Raw genomic sequence first — 15,219 nt, 5'->3', positions numbered from 1 at the left:
ATCTATAAAGAGAGTAGTGATAATACTTTCTTCATCAGGTAGTTATAAGGATTAAGTGAGATAATCCATGGGACGTAGTTGGTATCTAAAAGAGCCTTTGTGAATAGGGCTGCCATTCATATCCACTTCCCTGTGCGTTTACTGAACTAGCAGCACCTCTTTTCACCCAGCACAGACGATTAGGAGTGAAAAGACCCGGGCCCTGAATAGATACAGCAAAATATATTGGAGGAGATAAGACATAAATCTCGCAAAGTGTAAAACACGGCTCCAGTAGAGACAAAAGGAGAACTCTTTGGGGGCTTGGAGAACCTTTCCTACCTCTCCTCATCTGTGAGAGGGACTAAGAGCAGGACCTGTGTTGTAGGATTGTGGTGAAGACGCGGTGACTTTGCCTTGTGCCGAGGGCTCACAGTGGTGCCGAAGGGATGTCAGCGAAGTGAAAATGATGATGATTTTAGCCACAGGTTAAACGAGCCATCACCGTCACAATGGATGTGCCCATCACTGTGTGTATGCGTGTATGCATCATACGTTCTTCACACATCATTAGTTCCCCCATGGCTTCCTTGCGAGCAGGCATGTGTGTTTGATTCACCTTCCAGATGTTTCTTCCCAGCTGTGGGGGAAGGGGCAGGACCCTCTTTTCTTTGGAGCGTTAGTAACCTCTGTAGTTAAGTAGCTGCCCGGCTGACCCTTCGTGGGCTGGCGCGATGGGATGTTCCTCCTGCCGTCCCCTTCCCCTTGGGATGCAGAGGAAAAGGACCGTGCTGGACAGAGTACGGACGGCAGGAGGAGCTCACTTCTTTTGGGTTCGTGACGGGGTGAACTGAGGAGGCCTGCCGTGGCCCGGCACCCTGCTCTGGGTTTGCGGACCTTCTCTGACTCCCGTTGGTCCGGTTGCGTGCCCCCTTCGTTCTGCATCTAGGCCCATCGCGCGTGTTTCTGGGCGCTTTGCAGTTCCGTCTCTGCCAGAGGAGAGGGTGTGCCAGGCAGAGCCTACCTAACAAGACAACACAGTCAAGTCCCTGTGGTCCGGCCTCTCGCGGGGGCTGTGGAGGAGTCCCGAGTCATCCAATGATCAGCTTCGGCCTTCTGCGGGGAGTACTTGGAAATGGGTGCTGAGGAGATCAGGGCAGTCTCCCTTGTTGCCCAGGTGACGTGTAGAGCGCATCCTCACAGAAGCCGTGGGTGCCCTAGCCGGCATGTGCAGGGAGCGGGTCTACTGCCCCGGGCAGAAGTGCCTCACGGCTCCGGACAGCGCCGTACCGCACAAAGCTCTTTTCTCATTGCACTCTCACGACAATCCTGTATAGTCATGCAGAGGCTCAGAGAAACGGAGGGCTTGGTCCAGCGTTTCCTGGTTATCTGCCTGGAACTGACCAGTCCCAGGACTCTTCTCATGGTAGTTCACTCTGCCTTTTATTGGCAACTTGGCACAAAGCCTTGTGCTGGGTGGTGGGTGCGGGTGTGGGCTGGTGGTCGTCTCCATGACTGGGACCTTCAGAATGTCACTTTATTGGGAAATCAGGTCCCTGAAGGCATGACCGGTGAGGGTTTGGCCAGGCTGGAGTAGCATGAACCCCTCATCTAATGTGAGTGGTCTTATCAGATGAAGAGAGGAGACACGGAGACAAACACATGAAGGTAGAAGATGATGTGTAGACACGCAGGGAGATGGCCACGTGACTACAGAGACCAACACGGACCCTCTGTGGCCGCTGGGAGCTAGAAGAGGCCAGGAAGAAAGCTGCCCGCAGGTCACGTGCATCAGCGTAGCAGCTACTTCATCTGGGCTCAGGAGCAGAGTAATGCGGACACCGCGGGGATGGGTTCATCACCGTAGGAGGGGGCCGTTAACAAAAGGGTGGCGCCAGTCACATCCTTTCTCTGTCTCCCTTGCACACGCCCCTCTTCTGCCAGGTGACACAGCTCCAAGACCCTCAGCACAGGCTGGCAGCCGGCTTTTGGACATCTTGTTCTCCAGAACTGTGAGACACAAATGTCTTTAAAGAATCCCCAGTGCGGTGGCCGAGAGAGGTGTCCTCCACAGGCCCTGTGACCTCCGGCCCGTGACCCCATGGGGAGGCGCTAGGAATCTTCAGCAGTGAGGCTCGGTCTGTGGTCGTGTTGGAGCATGGCCTTGAAGGGCGGTGGGCCCATGGTTGCTTCTCTTTCTCTGCTTCCTGGCCACCATGAGGTGAGCAGTTCTGCTCCACCGTGCACTGCTGCTATGACGCACTGCCTCGTCACAGACCCGAAGGCCACAGGGCCAGTCAACTACGGATGGAAACCTCCGGAACGACAAGCTAACCCCTTCCCTCTGCCCCCTACTAAAGGAAAGGAAAACCTTCTCCTTCTCCACGCCGGTTGGTTATCTCAGGTATTTGGCCACAGTGATGGAATGACAGGCACACCCAGTTTCAGGTATTCCACCGGAGGAAGACACACCAGACGAGTCAGACCCTCCCCTAGATAGGAGAGGCGGCGAGGCTGTACTGACGCCCGGCAGCACACTGTTGGCCCCCCACTCTGTGAGGGGGCGCACACCCAGCCGTGGCGCTGTCTTCCCGCGGTGCCCAGAGCAGTGCCCGTGTCTCATACTCCTCTGTGTTCTCTCTCTCTTCCCGCACTCCCATGCCCCCTTCCCCTTTCCTACGCAGAGCAGCATGCAAGTCCCAGGTGAGTGATTATCTTAGTCCGTTTTGTGACAAGACAGAAGTTTATTGGCTTCTGAGGGCTGAGAATCCCAACATCAGGTCGCTAGCATGTAGTGAGAGCCTTCTTATCGCTTGCTTCCGTGATGGGAAGTGGGTGGATTCGTTGGTTTTTCTCCCCACTTACTTTGGTGGCCCAAAATACCTGAGTGATCAATGGAAAGGGAGAAATATTTGTTTTTATGCTGGTCCTGGGACTTGAACTCAGGGCCTGGGCGCTATCCCTGAGCTTCTTTGCTCAAGGCAGTGTTCTAACACTTGAGCCACAGCTCTATTTCCCCCTTTTAGTGGTTACGTGGGGATAAGAATTTTAGACTTTCCTATCTGGGCTGGCTTTGAATTGTTATCCTCCGATTTCAACCTCCTGAGTAGCTAGGATTATAGGTGTGAGCCACCAGCACCAGGAGAAAGATTTATTTTTGCTTTCTTTATTTTGAGGCGTCAGTTCATGATCACTTGGCTCTGTGTTTCTGGCCCCCTGGGAGCACATTATGGTAGCAGGAGAGTGAGGAGGAGGAGGAGGCCATTCTCATGGAGGACAGGAAGCAGGGAACCAGGAAGTAACCACCCCTTCCAGCAAGGCCCACCTCCAAAAATGTCTCCCATGCCCTCCAGAGAGTTCCACCGGCTGGAGACCCAGCATTCAAAGCCATGAGAATCTGTGGGGGGATGTTTCATGTACAAATCATAGCTGGGTGGAAAAGGTAGAGGGTGAGAGAGAGAGAGGGCGAGAGCGAGAGAGAGAGCGCCATGGTAATGGCATTCATTAATCCATTCTCTCAGTCCTCACAGGCTAATCACCTTTAATTAGACCCCATTTCCTGAAACTATTTTTATTGGCAATCCCATTTCCAGCACATGCATTTGGGGGGGCGGGGGTGGGGGTGTGGAGACACGGCTAAGCCAGGCTCTTGAGTATCTCTGGCACTCCGGGCTGAGCTCCCTGGAAGAGACCGCTTTCATCATTTTGTCTGTGGCATCTGCATAGTGCTTGGCACCCAGAAGGTGCTTCAATGTTGGCCATGTAAATGTAATTGAAAGCCCAAGTCCTGACACAGGAGGACAACAACTCAGTCGGGTAGGGAAAGGCACAGATGCCAGGTAGGAGGCGGCCGGGCAGTTGAGGTGAACAATGACAAGGTGCGTGCGAAGAGGCATGGCCCCCAGGGAGGAGGGAGAGAGGAACAAGGAGAGGAATGTCTTCCCTGCGGTTTGCTCTGGTGATGTGGGAGGCGACCCCACTGGAGGAGAGGTCTTAGAGGGTCGATGACCAGGCTTTAGCTTACGCTGCAATGATCATTTATTGATAACGCCGGTGCCTCGGGCTGGACTGAGTGCTTTTGGCTGCAGCGCAGTGCTTGGGGAGGAGACTGCCGGCTCCTGGAGGCCCCGTGGCCTGCGCAGGATTGACAGCAACGCAGACACAGTGCCGCCGCCGGGTCTCCAAAGCTCCTTTCCTCCACCGGGGGCCCATCTTTCCAAGGAGCTGTCATCTCCAGCCCAGAGGCCTGCGGAGAGCTGGGCCGCGTGAGGCCGACACAGCCGTTGGGGACACGCGGGACAGCACCCTCCCTCGTCCTCTGCCACCTCAGCACCTAGACTGCTGCAGAGCCACGCGTTCCAGGCCTGGATTCTCTTGTGTGTTCTGGGGTTGAACTCAGAGCCAGGGCGCCGCCCCCATGCTTTCCCACTCAAGGCTGGTGTACGACGTGAGCCACAGCTCCCATTCTAACTTTTCACTGGTTAATTGGAGAGAAGAGTCTCTTAGATTTGTCTGCCCAGTCTGGCTTTGAACCGTGATCCTCAGTTCTCAGCCTCCTGAGTGGCTAGGATTATAGGCGTGAGCCACCAGTGCAGGCTTCAAAGAAGCGTGGGGACCACATCTCTAGGCAATGAGCAGCCAGCTAGAGATGCCTGAGTAGGATAGTGTCTTGTTGGTGCCTGTTTGGTTTGTGTTGCAAGAGCCCCTGGCGCTGTATGGAGCAAGACACTGGGGCAGAGGGCATGGCAGAGACCAGGGCAGGAGCGCAGGTGAGAGATAACGAGGCACAGCCCCAGCCTAGGGTAGGGGAGCCAGGAGAGCAGAGAGAGATTCACAGATGAGGCATCCTGGGTGACTAACTCGATTCAGAACACCCAGGGTGTGTGGGGGGAGTGGGAAATCTAGGGTGATTTTCTGAGCAGCCAGAAAAATACCAGTACTGGACAACAGAGGTGGGGGTGGGTGGGTTTAGGGAGGAAGATGACTGGTCATAAAGGTGGGGGAGCACTGGGCAGAGTCACCCGCCCTGGGGATGTCTTAGGGCTGGTTTCGGTGGGGACCCGGCAGGTGGTGGTCATGACAGCTCTTTTTTTTTTTTGCCAGTCCTGGGCCTTGGACTCTGGGCCTGAGCACTGTCCCTGGCTTCTTCCCGCTCAAGGCTAGCACTCTGCCACTTGAGCCACAGCGCCGCTTCTGGCCGTTTTCTGTATATGTGGCACTGGGGAATCGAACCTAGGGCCTCGTGTATCCGAGGCAGGCACTCTTGCCACTAGGCTATATCCCCAGCCCATGACAGCTCTTGAACAAAGTAAGTAAAGGGGCAGCAAGGAGGGTCCCCATCCAGATCCCCTTCCCAACGCCGCAAGTGTGGGTACCCCCTTATCTTCCTGCTCTTCTTCCTATCTCCTTGGAGATAGGATCCAGCGACTTACCTTCCAGGCCCAGGGCCAAAACCATTGGGAAATCCCAAGAGGACTGGGAGTGTCCTCATTGTCAAAGTCAGAGCGGAGATAAGAGAAATGAAAGGCCCAGCAGCGGGTGGGGGTGGCAGGGTTTTGGGGTGCCCGGGCTCCCCAAAGCTGGGCAGGGATAGAAGTTTCACCAGGAAGGAGGACTCCCCTGGGTTGGGCTCTGCCTGCTCATTCCTTCTGGTTACTCCTCAGCTGTGGTGTCTGGGCCGTGGGGTGTGCTTGGCCGGGGTCCGTCGGGGGGAGGGGGCTTGACCTGGACAAGGGCAGCGTTTACTGTCACTGACCAGCACCGCCGTCCTTGCCTTCTGCCGGGGTTTGTGGGTCTGTGCGTCCTTTTCTTTGGAAAGGAGAAAGAGAATGCGATAAACCCGGGAACAGTGGGGACTCATGCCCTCCATTAATCTCAGCTATTCAAGAGGTTGCGATCTGGACGATGATCCTGGTTCAAAGCCAGCCCAGACAGAAAAGTCCACGAGACTCCATCTCCAGTTAGCCTGCAAGACGCTTGGCTGGGGGCGTGGCTCAGGTGGCAGAGCACCAGCCATAGTAAGAAAGCTTTAGTGAGCATGAGGACTTGAGTTCAAGCTTGATACTGGCAATAATAATAATAATAATAATAATAATACAGATAGGAACAAAGATGCAAATGAAGACAAATGAGAAAGAGGAGACATAAAACAGATTAGAAGCATAAGGAGAAAACAAGAAGTGGAACACAAAGAAGACAAGAATTAAGATGTAGAAAAGGTGGCCACACAGGTCCTAGCTACATAGGAGGCCATAGATAAGAGGATCTTGGTTGAGGCTTGGCTAGACAAAAATTGTGGGAGGCTTCCTGACAAATAACTAGAACAAGCCAGATGCCGGTGGCTCACGCTTGTAATCCTAGCTACTCAGGAGGCTGAGATCTGAGGGTTGCAGTTCAAAGCCAGCCCGGGCAGGAAAGTCTGTGAGACTCTTATCTCCAATTAACTACTAGAAAACCTAAAGTGGCACCGTGACTCAGGTGGGAGAGCGCTAGCCTTGAAGCAGAGATAGTGCCCAGGCCCCGAGTTCAAGCCCCATGACTGACAAAAAAATAACGAAAGCAAAAAGTGTTGGGGGTCATGGCTCAAATGGTAGAGCACCGGCCTAGCAAGCCCTGGCAGGCTCCTGTTGGTGGAGAAAGGCCCCAGAGGCCCTTTTCATTCCTGTTTAGGTAGGGATGGAGGAGGGGGTCTGGGTGGCAAATTGGGGGTCAAGTGGCTGGTTTGAGAGCTGCGGCATTGGGTTGATGGCGAGGAGCCGGGTGCCAACTGACCCACCTGCCACCCCCCACCCCAAGCCCACACCCAGATGCGCCTCCACCTTGCCCCACCCACACAGGTGGGCCTGCAGGTTTACCTGCCTCCCCCGGCTCCCAGCCCCTCCCAAGTTCAGGCCCAGGAGACAGAAACGCTAATCAACATGTTTCCAGAACTTAGGGTTAGTCAGCCCTGGTTGCCACCTCTCGGTCCCTAGCCAGCCCCGAGCCACCAGGGCTGAGAGCCTCACCTAAGCCCCCCACCCGGGAGCCCCCAACAGCACCCCAGGGTCTCCTTGGGGCCCAGGGTGAGGTGGGGTGGAAGGAATCTGCACTCCTTTTACAGTGAGGTAGCCACAGAGTAGAAGGTGGGTCACCTTGGAGATGCCCCCCCCCACCAGCCCCCGGCACTCAAAACGCTACCATTTGCTTCTCTTGTCAGTGGATCCCACTCTTTCCCCATGTTTTTATTTTTATTTTTATTTTATTTATTTTTTTGTCAGTCCTGGGCCTTGGACTCAGGGCCTGAGCACTGTCCCTGGCTTCTTTTTTGCTCAAGGCTAGCACTCTGCCACGTGAGCCACAGCGCCACTTCTGGCCGTTTCCTATATATGTGGTGCTGGGGAATCGAACCCAGGGCTTCACATATACGAGGCAAGCTCTCTTGCCACTAGGCCATATCCCCACTCTTGGCCGGTGTTTTTAATCATGACAGCCAGTGTCCAACATCTGTGGCCGCTGGTGACATTCTTCAGCAGGTGACGTCCCGGTGGACCCGCAGGCTCTCTGGGGTGGGTTATGAAAGGTCACAGTGTTCCAACCACTCCTGCCCTCATCTAGGTGCTGTGGCAAGATACTTCCTGGGTACACAGAGATCCACACGCCTCTCGGGTTATGACTTCTGTGGGGGAGGGCCACGATGGCGTCCAACCTGGCTCCTGCCGCTCCTTACGGGACCGCACAGGTGCCTGGATGAGCCTGGAGAGTTAGACAGGAGCTCTGCCCAGACATCCAAGGGTGGAGTCCCGGACAGGACTGGCCTGGGTCAGCCGCGCCCATCCCAGCCACCCCGTCCCCATGGAGACTCGTTCCTTCCGCCCCCTGGTGGCCACACTCTTGCTTTGCTTCTCTGCAGAGCACTATGCTTATGGGGTGTGTGTGTGTGTGTGTGTGTGTGTGTGTGTCTGTGTGTGTGTGTGTGTGTGCGCGCGCGCGCACGCATGCGCGTGTGTGTTCTGACATGGCGGTCTTTGCCCACTGTCCAGGCTGCATTCCCCCTCCCTCATGGGCCCACCTCTAGCTCTGGAAGCTTCTCCATACCCCTCCACGGAGTGAACACTGAGCGCCTGAGATTGGCCTACAGGGGAGAGGCAGACAGGAAGAGGGGCCGCGAATGGCTCTGGGCACCACAGGAAGTCCGCAGAGGGAAGTAGAACCCAAAATGCACCCCGGTGACCCCTCTGCTTCAGCCGGTACCCTCGGGAGCCAGAGCAGACCGAGAGAAACATCTAGATGCGTGTAGTGTGGCGTGTAGAAAGCGGCCTGTATCCAGCCGGAAGGTGGCAGCCCTGTGGGACTCAGGACGGAGGCTGTTGGAATGGAGTCGGCGGTGGGTCCCTCAGCAAGCCAGAGCGGGCATGGCTGTGGCGGGGACCCCTGCAGGATGGGGTCTCCAGAGCTTGTGGTTGGGTCACAAGTCCAGGGGTTTGGAGGCCCCGAGAGGTGACGGTCCCACCCAGAGGCTGCCGGACTGGCCCTGGAAACCACAGACAGGAGGCAGGGAGGGCCAGGAGGCGGGTGGAGGCCATGGTGTCCTGGGAACGGGGGGGAGGGGGGGAATCTTGGGGCCAGAGTGGGGTAGATCCTTTTAGCTCTGTCCAGGCAACGCGCCCATGGGAACTAGCGATTACACTGAATAAGTAAGCCGTCCTGGGGAGTCAGAGAGCCGGGTGGGACGTCCCAGGACCGGGTAATGAGGCACCTTAGCCACTAGAGGGCACGCTCACGCCAGGAATGATTCTCAGGATTGAAGGGGAGGAGGGAGAGGAGGAGGGAGAGGAGGAGGGGGTGGAAGAGGGAAAGGGGGAGAGGGAGGGGGAGGAAGAGGGGGAGAGAGAGGACAAAGGGAGGAAGAACAGGAGAAGGGGGGAGGAGGGGGGGGATTCGTGGTCTTCCACGGTGCCCCACCTGGCACAAGTGTCTAAGTAAGGAGCGCACTGAAGAGTCAGAGCAAAGGCCGGCAGGGGACCCCACGAAGCCAGGGCCCGGAGCCCAGAACCCAGAGTCTGTCTGGACAGGAGGATGCCCAGGCCGTCGCCCTGCTTTCCGGGTCACTGGAACCTGGAGTAGTTGGGGTTCAGCCTGAGTACTGTCCCTAAGCTTTTCATTCAAGGCTGGCGCTCTACCACTTGAGCCACAGCTCCACTTCAGGCTTTTTGCTGGGTAATTGGCGATAAGAGTCTCACAGAGACTCCTGCCTGGACTGGCTTCAAAGCGTGATCCCCAGATCTCAGCTTCCCGAGTAGCTGGGATTACAGGCGTGAGCCACCAGCGCCTGGCAACCGGTGGAGATCTGTGTGGGCCTTGTGGCTTAGCGCCAGGCCAGTTTTTATCCTGAGGATCAAAGGCTGCCGATGGTTCATGAAAAGCTGCCAACGCTCTTCTGTTGTTCAAGAAAATTTCGCTCAAAGTGGAGGAAGGGAACGTATTGACTATGTACCGTGTGCCAAGAATTCCACCTATCTTCTTTACACACACACACACACACACACACACACACACACACACACACCTCACTTAATCTTGGCCATAACTTTGTGAAGTTAATATTTTAATCTCTATTTCAACATAGGACAGGGTTGGAACTTGATCTTGTCCCAAGTGACAATGCTGGCTTGGTTCCAGATGGCCTGGCCCCAATTCTCTTTCCACAATCACATGCTGCTACAGTGAGCATTCCTGTAGCCAAGAGTTAGAGCCGCCCACTGCTTCATGGAAACGAAGACTCAGAGATAGGGTTTGAACTCAGAGCCTGATTGCTTGTCTGGTGCTCTACCACTTGAGTCATGCTTCCAGTCTGGCTTTTTGCTGGTTAATTGGAGATAGAGTATCACAGACTTTTCTGCCCAGGCTGACCTCGAATCATGACCCTCCAGATCTAAGCTTCCCAGCTCTGTAGATGTGATTTTCAAAGTCGTGTCAGTATGGTGTATTATTATATTCTTTGATTTTAGAGTGTCCAGCCAATCTTACACCCCTGGGTGAAAAGCTTGGTCATGGTATAGAATTATTTTTAGATAGTATAGATTCTTTCTAGACTTGGCTTGCTAGTATTTTGCTGAAGATGCTTGTATCCACATGTGTAAGAGGTAGTTGCCTTGTGATTTTCTTTGGCTAGTTATTTGGCTATGCTATTAGGGTAACACTTGATGATTTGTTTGGAAGAGTTTGTGAAGAACAGGCATCAGTTCAGTGTGAAGAATATCTAGGTTTGAATTTCTCTTTGTGGTTAGGGATTTTTTTGTTGTTGTTGTTTTGTAGTACTGAGGATTGAACTCGGGGCCTCGTACAGATTCTCTACGACCTAAGCCACACCCCCAACTCCTTTTGCTTTTAGTCTATTTCTCAAATAGGGTCTGGAGCTAACTTTGCCCCAATTGACTTCACATCACAATCTTCCTACTAATGCCTCGTAAGTAGGTGGGATTACAGGTGTGGATAACCACAGGTGATTTGTTTTCAAGATAGAGTCTTGGGGCTGGGGATATGGCCTAGTGGCAAGAGTGCCTGCCTCATATACATGAGGCCCTGGGTTCGATTCCCCAGAACCACATATACAGAAAATGGCCAGAAGTGGTGCTGTGGCTCAAGTGGCAGAGTGCTGGCCTTGAGCAAGAAGAAGCTAGGGACAGTGCTCAGGCCCAGAGTCCAAGCCCCAGGACTGGCCAAAAAACAAAACAAAACAAATCAAGATAGAGTCTTGTTAACTTTTGACTGGCCTAGCTTCAAACAATTATCCTCTGGGTCTGCCTTCCAAGTAGCTGGGGATTACTGGTTAGTTTTTAAATCACTAATTCAGTCTCTTAACTTCCTAAGCCTGCTTTCATATTCCTTCCTGAGTCATATTTTATAGTTTGTATGCTTCTAAGAACCACCCACTTCATCTACGTTATCTATTGTGTATGTGTGTGTGTGTGTGTGTGTGTGTGTGTGTGTGTGGTGTTCCTAGGATTCCTTTATATCTTTTAAATAAATTCAATAGTACATTTAGTAGTACTTAGCTCCTTTCATCTCTGATTCTAGTAATTTGAGTCTTCTCTCTTTTCTTGGTTAATCTAGTTAATGGTTGGTTTGTCAATCTTGTTGATCTTTTCAAAGAACTGGTATTTGGTTTTGCTGATGTTCTCTATTGCTTTTCTGCTCATTGAACGCCTACTGTAGCATAGATAGATAGATAGTGTGTGTGTGTGTGTGTGTGTGTGTGTGTGTGTGTATTGGTAGTGGGGGCTTGAACGCAGGACTCCACCTCTTGTTTGGCATTTATTTATTTATTATTTATGATCAAGGCTGGCACACTAGCCCTTGAGCCATACTTCCAGTGTTTTGGTGGTTAATTGGAGATAAGAAGCTCACTGACTTTCCTGCCCAGGTTGGCTTTGAACCAGGATCCTCAGATCTCAGCCACCCGAGGAGCTAAGACTATAAGCGTGAGCCATTGACTGCCGGCAACCTGTTATTTCTGTTTTAAGACTGAGTTTCTTGTTCAACGACACACTGTACGTAAATGGTAGAGCTGAGCACGGAGTGCAGATCTGCCTGGCATAAACACCCAAACTCCTCATGGCTGCTCTTCCTTTCCATGGCCTCAGACCATGTGTGGGATTCCCTGCCCTGGGACTTGTCTCCTGAAAGTCTATGAGTCTCAGGAGGTTTTTCTGGAGAAAGGGAGCCCCTCTCTCCTCTCTTATCAAGAGATCATTAACCGAAATCTGAAGTGAGCATTTGTGTGGGTGACTGGCCGTGTTGATTTTACAAGGACATTGTCAGGAAGTTAAATAAAAGATCTACCACAACAGAAAAAAACAAAACCCTTTGCCTCCAGTTTCATAAGGAAATAAGAAAGTGCTCAGAGGTTTAGCAAATCTAAACCTCATTTAAAACCATTACCTTCAAAAGCCTTAAATTTGGAAAAATGCTTGTTAAAGGACTTTGACTCAAATAGAAGGGTCGATTTAAAAATATACTGCATTGGCGAAGTTTGGGTGGGAAAAGTGAGTGAAAGTACACACCTCAACTAACAAACAGGAGGCGTTGTTTAGCTCCACAGTCCTGGGGTAACAGCTCCTCTGCTCTGTGCTCTTACAGGTCTGGGGCTGCCCCTAATGAGGCCAGACCTCCTGGGCTCTTCCAGAACAGGAAGAGATTTGTCCATCAAGTAGAATGCCCCGGGCTTCAGGAAGGAGGTCCAGCTCCGAGCTCTTAATAGAGGTCTGTGAGCTCGCCCTAGTGGCTGCAATCCTAGCTCCTCAGGAGGCTGAGATCTGAGGACCAGGGTTCAAAGCCAGCCTGGGCAGGAAAGTCTGTGAGACTCTGATCTCTAATTAAGCACCAGAAGACTGGAAGTGGAGCTGTGGTTCAAAGTGGTAAAGCACTGGTCTGAGCAAAAGAGCTCAGAGACAGCGCCCAGGCCCCGAGTTCAGGCTGCAGAAGGACACACACACACACACACACACACACACACACACACACACACACGCCCTGTGAGTTCGAGTTAACCGGCTCACTGGAACCGTACCATCAATCCCAGCAGCACCGGGCTGAGTTAGCCCGATCAGATGGCGACTCGGGGCACTGACGGGGGTTGGGGGGGGTCACCGTGCGGGCCACAGAAGGCTCAGGACGCCAGGTGTCTCCGCAGGGGAGGACTCCGTCAGCACCCTGGGCCTGATTCTCGGCGTGGGCCTGTCGCTGCTGCTTGTCTCTATCCTGGGCTACAGCCTGGCCAAGTGGTACCAGCGCGGCTACTGCTGGGAGGGTGAGTGAGCCCCCGGTCCCGGGCTGTCCCTTCACCCACACCCCCAAACCTTTCAGCACGGCGGGATGCGAAAACCTCTCCAGGGGTGGCGGCTGTGTGGCGGATCTGAGGGGGAAGCTGAGCAGCTGAAGTGGTTTGGGTATGGAGGTGGGATTGTTACCCAGAGAAAGGGGTTCCTTTCACCCCAGGGACCTCCAGGCCCCGCCTCCCGCCCCCCACCCTCCACACACACGTAGGCGTTCAAGGCCAGGGGCGAGGACTTGAGCTCTGGATAGTTCCCGTCTGCCGCCTCCGGCCTCTCCACCTCTGTCTGTGGCCTTGGGCCTTTTCTGGCTTCCTGGTCTCTCCGCGGATTGGCTGTGGTGTTCTTGACCCAGAGGCACGGGTGAGTTCTTCATAGGAGCCTGGGGCAAGGGGCAATGCCTAGGGGCAGAGCCCGGCCACAGGGCAGTGACCTGCAGCAGACACGCATGTGTCCTAGCACACGATTGAACGCGTGTACTTCAGCCTCATTCAGGTGTCTCGAAAATTCCAGCCAAGGAAGGATTGCAGCCCGTAGTTTTTTTGTTTGTTTCTTTTTGAGGCAGGTTCTCACTATGGTAGCTCAGGCAGATCTCAAATTCCTGACCCTCCTGCCACAGCCCGTAGTAGCTGCTGGAACTGCAGATGTGTACCACCACGCCTGGCCACCGGCTCCCTAGCTGACGGAAGCTAAAGCCACAGGGCTGGGACGTGGCCAAGCCTAGACTCAGGCCTTGGTCTGGCTCTCTGAAGTTCTTGGTTGTGACCAGGATTTCTAGTGGGAAGGCCCCGGAGAACCCCGAGAGCCTCTCAGTCACCCACTCTTCTGGAATGGGTAAGGGAACACTGGATGTTTCCGGAAGGGTGACAGCAGCTATCTTGGGTGGTACTAACACTTTTCTTGGGTTGTTTTCCAGGGCCTAATTTTGTCTTCAATTTGTACCAAATTCGGTGAGTAGATTTAGGGCAGATCTGGGTGGGATGGGGAGTGGAGTTAAATATGTTAAAGAATCTACACAGAGCCATCTGCCCACCCATGTATCCACCCACCCACTCTTTTATCAACTCAGCCACTCATCCACCCACCTACTTACCCATCCATCCATCCATCCACCCACCTCCCAGCCATCCACCCACCCATCCATCCACCTGTCCATCCATCCACTTATCTGTCCATCCATCCACCCATCCATCCATTTATCTGTCCATCCATCCATCCACTTATCTGTCCATCCATCCATCTATCCATCCAATTTTTACCCATCTATCCACTCATCATTTGTTCAGTAAGGCTGTACTGTCTCCAGTGCTGTGGAATTTATTTCTGGGAGATCGGGAGTGAGAAAGTCCTCTTGGGAGAACCCTCTCATCTACTCTCTGCCACGGGGCAGGCTCCTCCTCAGGCCCCGAGGAATGGGCTGAGTCCTCCTGTGGAAGACGAGTCAGGGAGGCTGTGACCTGAGTCCCCTCTCAGCCTGGAGTAGCCTCTGAGTCCTAGTCCCCGGAGGCGGGGCGAGGGGAGGGGCTGGCTCCCAGTGCAGGCGTGTCATTGGACGATCTTCCTCAGGAACCTGAAGGACTTGGAGGTGGGGCCACCGTTCACCATCAGCGGCCACATCGGTGGTCCGGATGGGGGCTACATGAAGTTCTCCAATGGGCTAGGCTGATGGGGGAGCCTAGCCCAGCTTTGCGGGCCTGGGAGAGGTGAGTGGAAAGGCCTGAGGGATTCTGAACAAATCTGGTGTCCAAAGAAGGTCCTAAGAGGCTGGGTGCCCGTGGCTCACGCCTGTCATCCTGGCTACTCAGAAGGCTGAGATCTGAGGATCGAAGTTTGAAGCCAGCCTGGGCAGAAAAGTCCTCATGAGACTCATATCTCCAATTAACTACTCAAAAAAAAAAAAAAAAAGCTGGAAATGGCGCTGTGGCTTGAGTGGTAGAGTGCTAGCCTTGAGCACAAAGAGGCTAGGGACAGTGCTCAGGCCCTGAGTCCAAGCCCTAGGACTTGAAGGAAGAAAGAAAGAGGGAGGGAGGAGAAAGAAAAGAAAAGAAAAGAAATAAGAAGGTCTTAAGAGGATCTGAGTGTGCAAGCCTTTCACCAAGGACCAGTCAGAAGCCCACGATGGTTCTGTTCCTTCTCTCCTGCTGGCTCCCCTCCCCCGTCCCCTCCCCTCTCCCCTCCCCACCCCTCATCCCTCCCCTCTGCAGGAGGAGGCTCCTGGGCCAGCAGCAGCTCCCAAGCATTCCTGAGATGCACCCCCTCTTCTGGGGCCCAAGGCCTGACCTGGCCCCTCCCCCATGAACCACACCAGCCCGCTCTGTTGGTGGGGGGGGGGAGGCAGTCAGGCCTCTAGGGATGGGAGTGGCTGGGACCCCCATGGGTGGCCCCTCCCCCAGGAGAAGGCCTGCATTCAGGAGGCCCCCAACCTGCAGGT

At 54.0% G+C, this 15,219-nt stretch overlaps 1 protein-coding gene across 1 annotated transcript; it reads left to right on the top strand.

The window, feature by feature from the left end:
* The first annotated feature begins 7,651 nt into the window (after window positions 1-7,651).
* Window positions 7,652-15,035, top strand: Smim35 (small integral membrane protein 35). Its single transcript, XM_048340756.1, has 6 exons — window positions 7,652-7,696; window positions 9,626-9,680; window positions 12,650-12,766; window positions 13,705-13,738; window positions 14,355-14,491; window positions 14,993-15,035. The coding sequence occupies exons 1-5, from the start codon at window positions 7,652-7,654 to the stop codon at window positions 14,452-14,454; spliced, it is 351 nt and encodes a 116-aa protein (XP_048196713.1). The 3' UTR covers window positions 14,455-14,491; window positions 14,993-15,035.
* The last annotated feature ends 184 nt before the right edge of the window (window positions 15,036-15,219 follow it).

This window comes from Perognathus longimembris, chromosome 3 (assembly GCF_023159225.1).
Source record: "Perognathus longimembris pacificus isolate PPM17 chromosome 3, ASM2315922v1, whole genome shotgun sequence".
Taxonomy (NCBI): Eukaryota; Metazoa; Chordata; class Mammalia; order Rodentia; family Heteromyidae; genus Perognathus; species Perognathus longimembris.
Note: the sequence above shows the minus strand (reverse complement) of the source record. Positions and strands in the feature narration are given on the sequence as shown.